Here is a 15,435-nt window from a genome sequence, read left to right as displayed (position 1 = left end):
CATTAGGCCTATAATCCCATAAAAAGGGATTTCCGGTCTAAATAAACCGACATATAATATTTGCTTTTGGAACTCTATCAGAAGGTGGACATTAGATGGTGAAAGCACGTGGTCTGTTGGTAATAATTTGTGAGAATTCTACAGGAAGGCCGTCTGCTGCATGTGGAACTGGCAAATAGTTAATTTGAGCAGATTCGTTCAGCAATTTCCACGTACAGCTTCGTGATAATTCTATGGCAAATATTTTAAGAATTAACTTTGCAAGTTCTTTTCCAGGACAAGCCCTACTGCCAGCACCAAACGGCAGATAATGGAACTTTTCGTCTTTGATTTGATTCCACCGATCAGGATCAAATTTTTCACCGTCACTAAACATTTCTGCTGCCTCTTGTGTTTCGCGTATACTATAAGCTAAAGTCCATCCTCTCGGAACTTGATAGCCCTGAAATAAATATAAAAACAACATGAAACCTTAGCGCTTATAAAATATTTCCAATAAAAAGAAATTGTTGGTTTTGTACTTTATTTTTAATTTCCATCTTCCTTGAAGCTGTTGCGTCTGTTCCACATAACAACATATCGAATGTCAATCATAGTCCTGATTACTCTACCTTTAAACTGTGTGTTACGATTATTATGTGTAACAAGGTTACAAGTAGCGACCGCAACTAACTAACGAGATGTGAAACGCAGCCTTGACGTAACCATCACCGAAGTCTGTAAAGTCCGCTATGTGGATTCAATCTGAATGGTATAATAAACACTTGGGTTAAATTATACGTTTTGAAGAGGACTATAAAAAAAAGTTTTATACTTACATCCAATTCAAACGACTTTATAACTTTTCTAAAACCAGCTCCAACTGGTGGAGAAATTCTCAGTGTTTCTTTCACCACGTTCGATACAAAAGATAGTTTATTTATTACGTCATAACTAAGTTTACTACGATCATCCTCAAGGCCGTGTTGTTTTAATTCATCTGCTATTCTATCGACAACAGCTCGCTTTTTAGCCAACTGTGACAGAAGGGAAGCTGCAGCACTAGCACAAGTAGCATGGCCAGCAAACAATAATTCTAAGCCCACATCCTTGAGTTCTTCAAGATTAAGTTTTTCATCTCCTTCCATATCCATCATTAATTTCATGGCGTCATTAAAACCAGAATCATTCTCTTGAGTTTGTTTCTGTTGAATACATTCTTCAATACGCTCTAACAAAATCTTTCTGGCTTTCATTCCCTGAAATAAAATAAGAAATATTCCATTACAAGAAAGTTTTGATTCTTGTTGTGCCCACGTTCACTGATGACAAAATGACCAACATACTGTAGTAAAATAATAACAACTTCTATAACACTTGATACTTCGTTGCAGTTTGAAACCCCCTTTAGCTTATTGATACTAGATGCATAAAATCTGAAACCATGCTATGTGCGACACAGTGTATGCTTACTGTGTCTTAATGTTATAAAAATATGGTGAAGATGGGTTACCTTTGAAAGTCCCGATCCAGGTAAGTTGAAGGGTAAAGAGAAGAGATTGTCCAGGAAAACATGGAATACTGTTAATAACTTCTGATGTTCTGGTGCTGGCATATTGAATCCAACCAAAACACGACAAGCAACTTTAAAGGCCATCCTCTTGCATTCTGGGTAACCAAACACGTAACCTTCACGACACCATTTCTGAATAAATTGTTGAACGACTTCTTGTATGATAGGTACATATGACGTCAAAGCGTCGTGACTGAAGGCTTTCAGCAATGCTTTCCGTCTCATCCGATGGGTTGCGCCAATTGCGTGCGAAATGGCTCCATCTCCCATTAGCATCCGTACACTGGTAGGCCAGTAAGTTGTAACCAGCGAATTTTCTCCTAACAATATCTTTCGGACATTTTTGGCACCAGATACCCTAATGGTAGGATTTCCCAATAAATGTGTCTTAAACACATTACCATAAAACTTCTTCCTGTTTTTGAAGAACTGCGCACCCTGAAAAAAGTGAGTAGTTTATATATGTATGTACTGTTGAATATATTTCTATACTTATACGAGGCATGTTTTGCTTGTTTGTTTGAAAAGCTGACAACAACACATAGTTGTCTCTGAACATTCGACATAACTAATAATGCTTGGGTGGCCTAATGGTTTAAAGTGTGCGCTTTAGATCATAAGGTCTGTCATTGAGTCAAGTGGCTTGGAGTAGGGTCGCCTGTCTCATCTCATGAGTTTTCTCTATACTCGCTGGTTCCCTCCTACGGCTAAAGACCAATACGAGCAAACGAATTGTTGAAATAAAATTGAACCTTTAAGTTAGTCCCGAAATGGCCCAGTTTGTGACGAGTGGGGATGTTATACCTCTCCCTCTCTCTCTCTCTCTCTCTCTCTGTGCGCTGTTAATGGTCCAAGTTTTAAAATACTAAATGAATATGCAGTCTACTTACCGACATGATAAAACTTAGCGTTTCGCCTACAAGAGGGAATCCAAGACTTCCAGGGGGTAATGGAAGGGACAGTTGTGGGTCTTTAGAGACGTTATAATAAACGTACCACAACTTCCATGACAGCAGCAGTAAGATTAGTGGACAAATAGATGGAATAATGACAGAAAACAAACACCCTGTTGTCGTCACTTCTTCTAATATCAATCTATAAAAAAAATTCTTTATTAAATATTGACTTTGAGGAGATATTTCTGCAGCGTTTTTGCTAAACAATATCCCGGAAACAATGACCGTTTAAAACTAAAACCTGGTATTGTTAATGAAAAAAAAGAGAACATTACTAAACATGTTAATGGAAATAAAACGGTTTGCTTATTAACAGACAATGTATTCTTTTAAGAGCCTTTATCGCCCAATAATACATTCTACAGTAGATATCGCTTGTGTGATATATTTCATAATCTACAGCGATATCTCCTTAGGAGATATCGTTTTACATGAATTTGATTGGTCAGTTAAAAGGAACTACTTTTTTTTTTCAAAGAAAAGTTCATTTCTTATTAAAGGTAACATTTTTTTTTAATTAAAAATGAACTATTGTTATTCAATTGACCTTGATGGAAACACTGGGTCAGTATAAAGGACTTTGCAATGGTTGAATTGCTGTCAAAAAATGATGTATCACTACACCTTAATGTTCAGTAAAAGTGAAATCTACAGCAAAGAATTATATTTATCTATTTGTGCATGTAAGAAAAGATTGGTGATAAATAAAATCTCCTACTCGTCTTTTTTGATATCAAAAAATATCAACACTCGTTGATAAAGTAAAAAAAAACTCGGCAGAGCCTCTTTTTTTGTTACTTTACCAACTTGTGTTGATATTTTTTGATATCAAAGAAGACTGGTAGGAGATTCTCTATATATTAGAGATATAGACATCAACAAATTTAACTTGTCGCCAATTAAGGGTTTATTTCATGATGTTTTCCACTCGGTGAAGAAGGTATCGACCTCATGGTGTCATCATTAAACTCTTCCTCTCAACGAGCCGCTGTATGACCCCTGCTTGTCCTTAAACACAGGGCATTTATCAATGACGCGCTTTACTTGTGGCGGGAAACCTAAGATCGATTGGTACAATTGAATGTTTAATTGATGTGTAAATTTGTTTTTAGTTTTCTAAGAGATATGACGCCACTGCTCAAGATTAGTAGAATAAAGCGTTGTAGTTCATCTCAGTCCCAGAATTAGGCAAAAGTCAGTATTGGTGTCTGTACTTTTGACAAAGGCTTTAGTATCTATATTAGAATTTGACAGACAAGCGATATCTTCAAGAAATCTTCACCCCCTACTCTATATAAACCTTACTGTGGACAATATGCACCATCCATTTAATTGATATAAAAAAAAATAACGGCAAACTGCAATACGGGTTTGTAATTTTTGGGAAAAAATCATTTCGAACTCGAAGCATGTTTGTTCGAATAACTCCGAATCTGAGATGTAGATTAGGACATTCCATAATATTGCCTATAAAACACGCAATACCAATTTTAATTGTAAGCATTTTAATAATCGATTCCGGAAGAAAGAAAATCCAAAAACGGGTAGAAATGACATTTTCTTTCTCTTTTTTTTTTCATTTTCAAGTGTTTTCTGTGGTTCTTAAAATATATAACAACTGAATAAACATCAAAAAGTAAAAATAAATAAGCATAAATGATTTTATATTCTAACTTATCTATTCTACTTCTTTCGATGAACAACAAAAACTCAAAGAAACATGATCAGTTGCCCCCCCCCCCTTCCCTCCCCAGCAACAATGTAGACAATGTACAGACTTACTGGATTGATGATTAGATCTTCCAAGCTACGTGTGAGTTAAGATTAGGTATTATCGGTATCTGACACAACATGTTATGAAATTAATTTCTCTTGATTTCAAATTTTATTTTTTCTGTGACTGTAAATATATTATACGTAGTTCAGCATTTCTTGAAGGAAAGACAGTCAGAATTTCTGTCTTAATCACGTAATTTAGCCGTATCGATTGGGGTTTTGTGTTTAGTGGTTAAAAACCGCATTTGATTGTTATACATGTACATACAATACATAGAATTTAGTTTGTTATGTAACAAATAGCTTTATGTATGTATATAATTATAGGTAAATTGCCTAGAGTAGTATATATAGATAAGAGTTATAGTATGTTATACAATATAGAATGGTAGATTTAATAGTCATTGTTAGGTTAGGTAAGTAAGAAGCTAACGACCAGTAGATCATTTTATAGTGGAACAGGGCATATTCAGAAGAAACCTCAAACGGATTTTGAAATTTCAATAAATTATGTACTTTATCAAATCGATAGAATCCATGAAGATAAATTTTTCATTCCTGGTTAATAACGATTTTTTTTTTTTTTTTTTTTTAACGAACTTCAATAAATATATTTTGCTTGGATATCGCCCTCGAATTAAACAGAAAGGGGGTTTGAGGGTAAAGGGAAGATTTTATTTCGAAGTTTTAACATTCCCCCAAATGTCTAATACGAATTTGTGAGGCTGACCGAAATTGAACTTTAAATTTTCACAATTTTCAGGAAATCAACTATTGAATTAAACTGTTGAATTAAAGTATTGAATTAAACTGTTGAATTAAAGTATTGAATTAAACTGTTAAATTAAAGTATTGAATTAAACTGTTGAATTAAACTATCGCATTAAACTATTGAATTACGCTATTGAATTAAACTATTCAATTAGACTGGAATTGTCAACATTAATTAGTAATGTTTGATGTCTACAAAATGTCGTGAAATATGTGTTAAAGCAGAATAAAATTTAAAAATACAACTTACAGTTCCATAGTGATTGTGATTAGATATAGAAATCTTTCTGATATAAATATACGATGGCCTTTCTTGACAGTTCTTATACGACACTAATATATATGTACCGGCTACAGTCAGCTGATCGATCAATGATCACGCCTCGTCATCACTTCTCAAGATATTTGGTTAACTGTATTAAGCGATTGGTTTTTATACGAAATGGATTAAAGCAGGGGCGAGCCACAGGTCTATTATTATGCTAAATACACGCGTAACCGACAACCCCTTTTGTAAGGTCACAAGACGTCATGAAATGGGAGGGTTTTAAAATAAAGACATGATGCTTTTGTTCTCGCCGGTATGAACTATGAACTTGGGGTCATCTTCGTAACTACTCCTAAGCTAACAAATTGTAATGTTTAAAGGCACGGTATCAAGCTTACCCCGGGGGCATCAAGTTTTCTCCCCTGGGTATGCGTATATTTTGCTCTTAACCTTTGGTTCACCCTGATTATAGGTATGCTATTTCTATCGTCGCTTTCTTCTTTATTCCTGATACTGCTCAACTGATTCCTGCATGCACATTAAAGAATTATTTTTAAAAATAGAAATACAGGAGAACGATATATGTATGATAGAACGACGATATAATATAGATTTGATTATGTAAAAATGGTAAAAATGGGTTTGTTAGGTTCCAAGTATAAAAATAAACACATCAGTTGCGTATCTATCTCGTTCCTCGCGTTGGTTCCACGTTTTCATACTGTGAAACAACCTAAAATTCTTCTCATGTTTGTTTATTTATTTATTTTTGTTTTTCTGCTCATTCTTGTTAAGTCTCCTTAATTGTATATCGTGTATGTCTAATGTCTATATTTTACTGTATTGTATACATGTACATGTATTATGTATGTCTAATGTCTATTGGGTACTGCATCATAAATTATATGTCTAATGTTTAAAGCGTTGTGTATTGTATATTGTGTATGAGAGAGAGAGAAATGGGGTTTAACGTCCACTCGACACAAACTAGGTCATTTCGGGACCAACGCATGGTTTGATTTTATTAACATAATTCGCTGTGCGCGTAGGGGTCTTTAGCAGTGGGGGGAAACCGGAGGACCTGGAGAAAACCCAATCGACTCAATGACAGACTTTATAATACAGCGCGCGCACGCTAACCATTCAGCCATCCCCCTCCCCGATATTGTGTATGTCTAATGTCTATATAGTACTGTATTGTATATTATGTATGTCTAATGTCTATATAGTACTGTATTGTATATTATGTACGCCGAGAATTTGACTTACAAAATTGTTCAGGGGTCTAAAAAGTTACCGAACCAAAGTAGCACCATCTCCAAAAGTTTTACTTTGCGTTTCAAGTAAATCTATAAATAATTTTCTTTTTTTTTCTTTTTTTTCATTTTGTTTATTTCCTTCCTCATTTTTTCTTTGGTATCATTCATTGTTTATATCATATCTTACGATTTCGACATGTAACCTTAAGAGTAAAAGTATGATTTTCTATCTTATTTCGAATTTTGAAATCGATAATGTGTAAATCCTACGCCCAAACTTGACAAAATCTTCAGTTTTATTACTTCCTTACCTATTGTTAGTTTCGGGTATTACCCGACGCAAACGTTCTACGAATTTGAAATATTTTATCAAAATTATGTACTAAATGATGTACATATATGATAAATATTGCTCAGGGGATATAAACCAGTCAATAAATGTAAGGATTTCATAATTTTATTTCAATGCGTCGCCTGCGTATACCTCTTACGTAATACTCAATAAAGACATACGTGATAGACATTTCATGACGAAATTACTGTCGTCACGTGTTTGACGTTCATATCTCGATTATACCAGAATGAACGAGTGCAAAGGAACTGTTTAGATTTTATCGAACCGGTTGAAGCTTCGATTTAAAAAAAAGGGGGGGGGGGGAGTAAAAAAGAAAGATAATGCGATCATATAAAAGGAGTTAATGATCGACACGATCAGGTCTTCACTGGTTTAAAAGGTTTTTGCCCTCTTAACCCAGGCATCAGCTAGTCGGTTAGGGTAATTTAAAGTTTAACACATATAAAAAGTTGAAAGACCTCGACAGATATTGACCGGTTACCCGAGATTTCACTATAATATTTGAAACGGCTTTGATGGACAATAAACCTTCATTTTTTTAATAGAACCTTGGTATAGCCAATTTGTGTCTCTAGTTGGAATTACGGTATGGGCCCAGAACAACTTTCGGGATTTTTCAAGCCAGGCCTTCTCAAGTCAGGGGTGACGCTTCGCAGTTAGAAATTTAAGAAGAGTTGACGAAAACACCACTGTCACCTTGTATTTCACACGTAACCATAGAAATTAAAATTGCCATCTGTTAGTCTAAAAATGACCGACGTATTGTACTGAAGAGCAGGGCCCGTGAAGGGGTGGGTCAGCTAGGACACTTGTCCAGAGGCCCAGAGCCTATAGGGGCCGGAGGTGATGCAGAGTAGTGTTTTTTGGGGGGTTTTTTGTTTTTTTTTAAATGTTGGTATAAATTAATATTGATATAATGCATTGTTACTTGATAAAAAAGTATAAGAAAAACTGTGACTTTTCTGAATGTGGGTACCTAGTGGCGTATGTAGGATTAGAATCGGATTCTGTCAGTCTACATTTTGGAAAAATTGGTGAATCAAAAACTATAGGCTACCTGCCGGGCCGTCGGGCCTCAGCCTGCCCTTATTCAGTTTGGGACTGTCTTTACCGTCAGGTTATCCGGGCCCCGGCAGGTAATCGAGGCCTAGCCCGGGCCTGTATTACATGCATTTGATATATGATATGTTTTGTTAATTCTCAGTGACCCCCCATTATCCCAGATGTATGCCAAAATATCTTTCAAAAATTTCCGAGCCCCGGGCAATGTTCTACTCCTGCGACTGGAGACAACTAGTTGTCCCTAGTCGCAAGCGACTATCTTGAGTCGGCGACTCGCTGAGGTAGCCAATAAGATTCGGTTATGAATTATTATAAATGTGCGTCATGTATTGTTTTAATTTGATCAGAAATTTACTTGTTGCCATTTGATCCAAATCCATTGAAATAGTATTGGAGTTTCGAAAAATAAGCTCTTGCCACTACTCTTACCACGTCTATTTATGTAGTAAACAGTGTGCAGTTTTTGTGGGGGGGGTTTTTTGGTTATTTTTTGTTTTTTTTGCTCAGGCATTGCTAAATCTGATTTTGAAGCCATTTTGAAGATTGTCACTTCGCAGTCACGTGATCAGTTGTGGCTCCGATTCTGCAACTGACGCCGGGCGACATGAACGCGCTTACGACTTTGATCAACTGGTTGCTCGTTGTTGCGTCCAGCGCTTACGACTTTGATCAACTGGTTGCTCGTTGTTGCGTCCAGTCGTGGACAAATTCAGTCGTAGCGACATAAGCTCTCACTCTCAGTAGGCCACAAAACTGACGGCGACTCGAAATCGGCGACAAGTTTACGATCAAGTGACACTGATCAGTTGTGACTACCTGGGTGACCAGTTTCTCGGAGTAATTTTTAAAAAAGGTGTTGGGGTTGGCGTTGTTAGTGTAATTTCAACATCTTTCGTCCGGTTGTGTGGGAGTTGCTTGATGAATTACGTTTCATTACTCCGGTCTCCGGACACAACACTTACTAGCCTGCTAACCGTTATGACGTCCCCTTTCAATGTGTAGTGACAACCAAATACCCAATTATATAGTTTATTAGACGCATCTTATGAAAATTTAAAAAATATAAAACAGTAATCGAGTTAAATGTGCTAACATTTGCGAATTTTGTGGGTTCTCGGCTTTACACTACTACTCGGTTTTTCATTTCCTGATAACTCGAAGTCTATTTATTTGATAATAGTATGCCTTTTTTTAATGCACAGGTCCGAGAAATGGGGTTTAACGTCAACTCGATACAAACCCGGACATTTCGGGACAACGTATGGTACAATTTTATTTCAATAATTCGCTTGTGCGTAGGGGGGTATCATACGCATGCACGTAAAAGTACCCTTGACTGGAATTCGATGAAGGGTGATGGAAACGCCCCTGTTCAATAAAACGCACCTCATGGCACACGACATAGGTCTGGTTATTGGGTAACTATAGAATTTAAGCCATACGCATAATTCGTTCCCCAAACTGGTAAAATATTTTATTTAAATCGATTAATCCTAACGGAACTTTTGGCAACAATAATTTCTTATAACTTTCTATTGATTTCAAACCGTCGTTTTACTTGTATTGTAATCGTCTGTCTACCCCATTTCTATCCAAGTAACATCGATGTCAAGTTGGTATAACACATGTGTTTCTTCTTTAAATCGCCAAAATTACTAAAGAAAAAACACATTGGTGACAGGAAAAGTAACTCTGCTAAAAAATAATTGCGCCAATCTGAATTTCGACAAGGTTTCTCGTCAGGGTTAGCCGGAACAATCGCAGTAAGTTTGAAATAAAACATCTAAAAAAAAAAAAAAAAAAAAAAATCACCAATTTTAATTTTAAATATTTCAATACAATAAAAGTAGAATTGTTATTTCAAGTCTAATAAGTATAAAATGACTTTCCAGCCAGAATTCGATCAAGTACATCAACAAGACGAAAACAGTTCGATTTCTGAAATACGTGTCATTGACATTTTGACTTTTACTATAGCCTTTTAAGTTTATTGGGTAGTAAACATCCCCAATCTAACCTTATGTATATTATTATTATCTATATTATTCTGCTTGACTAAATATGAATGGAATCTGTGTATATGTTCTATTGTATTTCTTCTCGTATATATTTTGCCAGTTGACTGATTAACGTACTAAGTTAAGTACATACTTTCAAAGGTTATCGGACTCAAAAGACATGCAAATAATCAATAGTACTCTATATAGTATATATTATGCCTGGTTGTTCATGAACTGGCTCCTTCCCGGAGTCATGGAGCGGTTACTGTGTCAGAACTCGTCTGGTCAACTGAGCACGTATAATGGTCGCATACTTATCCCTTATTTTCTAAACATAAAACCCATTCATTCATGTTTACCAACACCTCTAATATTTGATAATAATTATCAGAAAAACAATTTCATTGCTCCCGTAGTTTTATATTTTATTGGATGGATATAGTCGTCGCCGTTGTTGGTCAGTTGAACGAAATACGTGCACACTTTCAGACTTGGATTGTCGAACACAACTTAATTATACATAGTCCGTATCTTAATTGAATCTGTGTGTTGTAATATATTTTCTGTTAAAATGCGACCTTCGACATAATTGACACTCTCTGTAGATTTAGAATAATTAAGAACATCGCAATCGGCAAGAATATTTTCCAAGAGTTGATCTGAGTATTATCTAATTAAAACGGGGATTACGGTGGCTAAGTGGGTAAGGTGCTGACCCGCTAGCCTGGATGTCGGGTGTTCGATCCCTGCATTGGCCGAGAAAGTTCATCCAGATTTTCCGGCGTGGTTTCCCACGGTGGGCCTGACAAGGACAGCTGTCTCATCGTTCGGATGGGACGAAAAACCGAGGTCCCGTGTACATATTGGCGTGCACGTAAAAAATCTCTTGGCCGATGGAATTCGATATAAGAGTAGGCACGTCTTCATTAGCCCAGTTTAGGAGCAGAACAGTAGGACGTTAAACCCCATTTCATTTCATTTTTTAATTGAATCTTTCACCTATTAGCACTTATCTTTTTTTTCTGTTGGAGTATGTCTCAATAGAATCTTTCTGTTGGAGTACTGTTGCAAAAGAAATGTTCTGTCTTTCTACTGCAGCACTGTCTTAATAGAATCTTTCTGTTGGGGTACTGTCTTAATAGAATCTTTCTGTTGGACAACTGTCTTAATAGAATCTTTCTTTTGGAGTACTGTCTTCATAGAACCTTTCCGTTGGGCTACTGTCTTAATACAATCTTTCTGTTGGAGTACTGTCTTAATAGAATCTGTTTGTTGGGGTACTGTTTTAATGGAATCTTTCTGTTGGAGTAATGTTTTAATATAATCCTTCTTTTAGTCAACCGTCTTAATAGAACCGTTCTGTTGGGGGTACTGTTTAAATAGAAACTCTCTGTTGGACAACTGTCTTAATAGAATCTTTCTGTTGGAATATTGTCAATCTTTCTGTTGGAGTACTCCGAGTATTGCCATAAAAGAATCATTCTATAGCAGTACTTAATAGAAACGTTATGTTGGAATAATGTCTTAATGAGATAAATTGTGGCTTTTATCCTCCTGCTGTTTTGCACCAACCAGGATGGTCATAATATCTGATATCTGAATTTTAAGGTATTTAAATGTTCATGAATAAGGTTGCAGTATAGTACCGGCTCGAATATTCCCAAAAGTATTTGCTTTGACGTGTTTGCACAGCCACAGCAGCATCTTGTTGGGGTTTTTTTTTATTTGTAAGGAATAGCAAAATAGCTAGGAAGAGGGGGATTCTCGTATGATAAAATTTCTACATTTAAAAAAAAATAATACTGATGTAAAGTTATTCAGAAATTAGTAAATCCGTTATTCTTGTTAGCCTTATGAGCATCAAGTCTGGTATCCTGGAACAATTGTATCATATTTCTAATAAAGCTATCAAATAATAAACCCCTCCTTCGCTTTCTGGGGTCAGAGGTCGAATTCACCCACATGTGTCTTGTAATTTGCAGTGTGCAAACAATATTACCTCACACGAGTTTTATTTTAATGTGTTTCACGAGTATAAAAGGGCGGTATTGATAATGGAATGAGTGAAATAGGAACAAGGGTATTAAAGAATCTTGACTTAACCCGAGGGTGACCTTATGCAAAAGGTCAGCCAGTGCCAAGAAGTCGCCGAAATAACACCGAGCCCATCCTTGACAATACTCCATCGTAAATATGGCATATGGCGCTAATCTAAAGCTACATAATAGCTGTGAAGTTAAAACGGCGGGGAATCTGAATAATTAGCCCTATAGATTTTTTTCACCACCTTTCAAACACATAAATATATCTGGTGAGTATGGAATAATTTTGGGGGCCAAATCGTCTAACGCGAGCGCCTTTTATTATAATACTATATCTAGATTAGGTTACCCCCCCCTCCTCTCTCTCTCTCTCTCCCTCTCTCCCTCTCTCTCTATCTCTGAAACTATACTGATGTCCAAAAGAAAGTAAAAACACTAAAAGTATGACTAAGTTTTGTTTAGATTAAAAACATTTGATAAAGCATTACTGTGTTTGTCTCTTGCATCCAAACTCAACATTTCTAAGCAAAATAAAAATGTGAAACAAATTGAAATTCTACCCAAATACCGTATACCATGGAAAAACGACTTTGGTGTGATGCAGCACAAAATACACAGTGTATTACTTTCTTTTGGACATAAGTATACTTAAACTTCGCCGATTTCAAACGTTAATGCGTTATGTTTCTGTGTACAGATTGTGTATCAATGAATTGATTGCCCTGTTATCTTGTGCCCGAAGTCTTCGTGGTTAGTGCCAGATCCTTTTGTTGACTTAAACTATGTATACGCCCCTTAATCTGTCTAATATACTGTTGATATTATTGTCTTCTGCTTGTTGGTGCGTGATGGTCACAAAACCCACCATTAAGCAGATTTTTACAATGTCGTAATCATGGTCGTCACGTCTTGATCAAACTTTTCTAAGAGAAGTCATGTCATCATTATTAGGCTCGAGTGGGGTCAAACGTTCATTGGTTTTTGGTAGTTTTGTGCCTTCACAATAACATTGCGTCACCAGCATCGATTTACTGCAAATAGCGCCCGGTTATGGTATTTAGAAAAGGACAGCAACCTTTGACAAGAATGAGAGAGTTCACGATCGTTGACCGTTGTAGTAATTTAATTATGATTACATGGATGAACCTATGTATGAGCACGTATTCCTGATATAATATGCTTTTACAATAAAATAAAATAAAATAAACAACAAATTAAAATAAAATGAGTATAAATCAATTATAAAAAAAACTGTCGCAATCGTCAAATACGTACCCCCTTCCATAAAATGAATAACCCAAAACGAATAACACATAATGGGAATTTAGAAACTAATTCTTAGAAAGAAGACCACGTATTACTCTATACAAAATTATAGCCCAAACATGAGCATCGAAATTAAAATTACTGAAACTGCTCAGTTTAAAATTAGTTAGCTGGTCAATGAAAGACTATACCATAGTATATAATAAGCATGGACGGGGGCTTGTCAATTTCTTAGATTGAAAATATCCGAAGTTCGATAGGATTCATCCTATAGTTCTACCTGAATAATAAATCTCCAAAAGGTTCAGAAAAAGACACCGAGGAATTTAAGAGAATGTGCCCGTGAAGATAATATCCTAACGAAATATTCTCATCAAGTTTTATAAATGGATCTAAAAGCAAATATTAACGTAATATGAATACAGTGATTTATAGACAATTTTTGAAATGTTTTATTGCAATTCTAATTCATTATGTCCAAATTAAACAACAGTCGTTTACGCCTACTTAGTCCATTCTACACGTTTGTTTTTATTGTTATTATTTTGTCGTGTGTGGACCAGCCATTACTAGTTACTTCTTCATTATAATGTAGGATATGTTTTTCTTTGTTCATTACAAATAGAAATACACGACTCATGCACTGATTTCCAAATGTTCATTATGCCTCAATATTGATTGAATTGGACCAAAATTGATTTTAATCCGTGTTTTTAATTTCTAATTTTATGGAAAATATTAAAGAGTTTAGATCTTTTAAATTACCCAGAACTAGATACAGCGGCTTCGAAGTTTAAAGGGCTAATCCCGATAATTTTGGGAAAATAAAACTGCTTAATTTTGTGCTAAAATCTCTTAAAATCCTCAAGCTAAGGGCCGAGCAATTAACTCAATATTTGTGATATGTTTTCAAACAACTTAAACCCGTCAGTCTTCATCTGGAAATGGAGACCGGTGTCCCAAGCTGTATTATGCGGTGTCTGGATAAAACCAGACTTTTATTTTATAAAAAATAATGTGTAGGTGAAATTGACCTTTCATTCACTATATAGACCTCTCAAGGAACGAGAATCGATTATCAGGTCACCCAACGAAAAAAACTGACCCGAAATCTTAAAAGGGTTACATGCCCGGATAAGCAGTTTTGACGTTCACATCCAAACGACTCAATATTTTGAGCTGGAATTTTGAGAGAAGGTAAATACACCATTCCTCTATATTAAATTTTATACGTACTCCGACTTTTTTTTGGGAGACTCTCTTGAAATCGGGATAGTCCCTCAGGGATAGTCCCTTTAACACACCGGCGAGAAAATAAATATTCATTCGATTGTCTTGGGAGATGAATACCCAGGATTTCTGGTTCCCATTTTGTTTGTTTTACTTCGATTAAAATGAAAACATACGGCAATTACAATATATCTATATCTACGTATATTTTATTACTTATAACATACCACATGGCACACCGCATTACTTCAAGGTTAAAGATTGAGAATAGATAAACCAAATGAAAGGTTCACCCCAGGACAACCTCTGACCGGCTATAACCTTTTCGTATGGTCTATAATATATATGTACTTGACATTATTCAAAACAATCTGTATGATGTCTATAATTACACACACCCGTTCTATAAATAATATGGCTTTTCACTTTTTGGCTAGATTGTATACAAATTAACAGTTAAGTCCATTAAGCTTTGTATTGATTGTATATCGATCTGTGCCTATATATCAACTTACTGAAGTAAACAATAACAAATCTTCTGCGTCTGTCACTGATCACAGCAAAAAAGGGTAACTCGTGAATAATGGATCTAACTAGCCTCGCACAAACAGCCAATCAATAAATCTGTTCCATTTTTCCACATTATGGCATTGGTGTACACGTAAAAGAACCCTTGGCAGTTGGAGTGGGTCGTAGCGTGGCGTTCGGGACGTTAAAACCCGATTTCATTTTATTTCATTTTAACTATATTTTATATATTCTTTAATGTAATATAAGATTCTAAAATAATTTGATATTTTTTACGAGTTTTTATTTTATTGATATAATTATTTTGTATTATCGAGAGTGGAGATCACGTGGCTAAGTGGGTAAGACGCTGGCTCGCCAGCCTGGAGGT

The 15,435-nt window shown here is 35.6% G+C and overlaps 1 protein-coding gene across 1 annotated transcript; it reads right to left on the bottom strand.

Annotated features, from left to right (window-relative positions):
- LOC126815149 (cytochrome P450 26B1-like) lies at window positions 1-5,313 on the bottom strand. The gene is made up of 5 exons (XM_050540702.1): window positions 5,306-5,313; window positions 2,443-2,647; window positions 1,493-1,990; window positions 819-1,238; window positions 1-442 (listed from the first exon to the last, which is right to left on the bottom strand). Exons 1-5 carry the CDS (start codon window positions 5,311-5,313, stop codon window positions 92-94), a joined length of 1,482 nt encoding a protein of 493 aa, XP_050396659.1. The 3' UTR covers window positions 1-91.
- Between the last annotated feature and the right edge of the window lie 10,122 nt (window positions 5,314-15,435).

The sequence above is a fragment of the Patella vulgata genome, chromosome 3, assembly GCF_932274485.2.
Source record: "Patella vulgata chromosome 3, xgPatVulg1.2, whole genome shotgun sequence".
In the NCBI taxonomy this organism is placed as follows: Eukaryota; Metazoa; Mollusca; class Gastropoda; family Patellidae; genus Patella; species Patella vulgata.
Note: the sequence above shows the minus strand (reverse complement) of the source record. Positions and strands in the feature narration are given on the sequence as shown.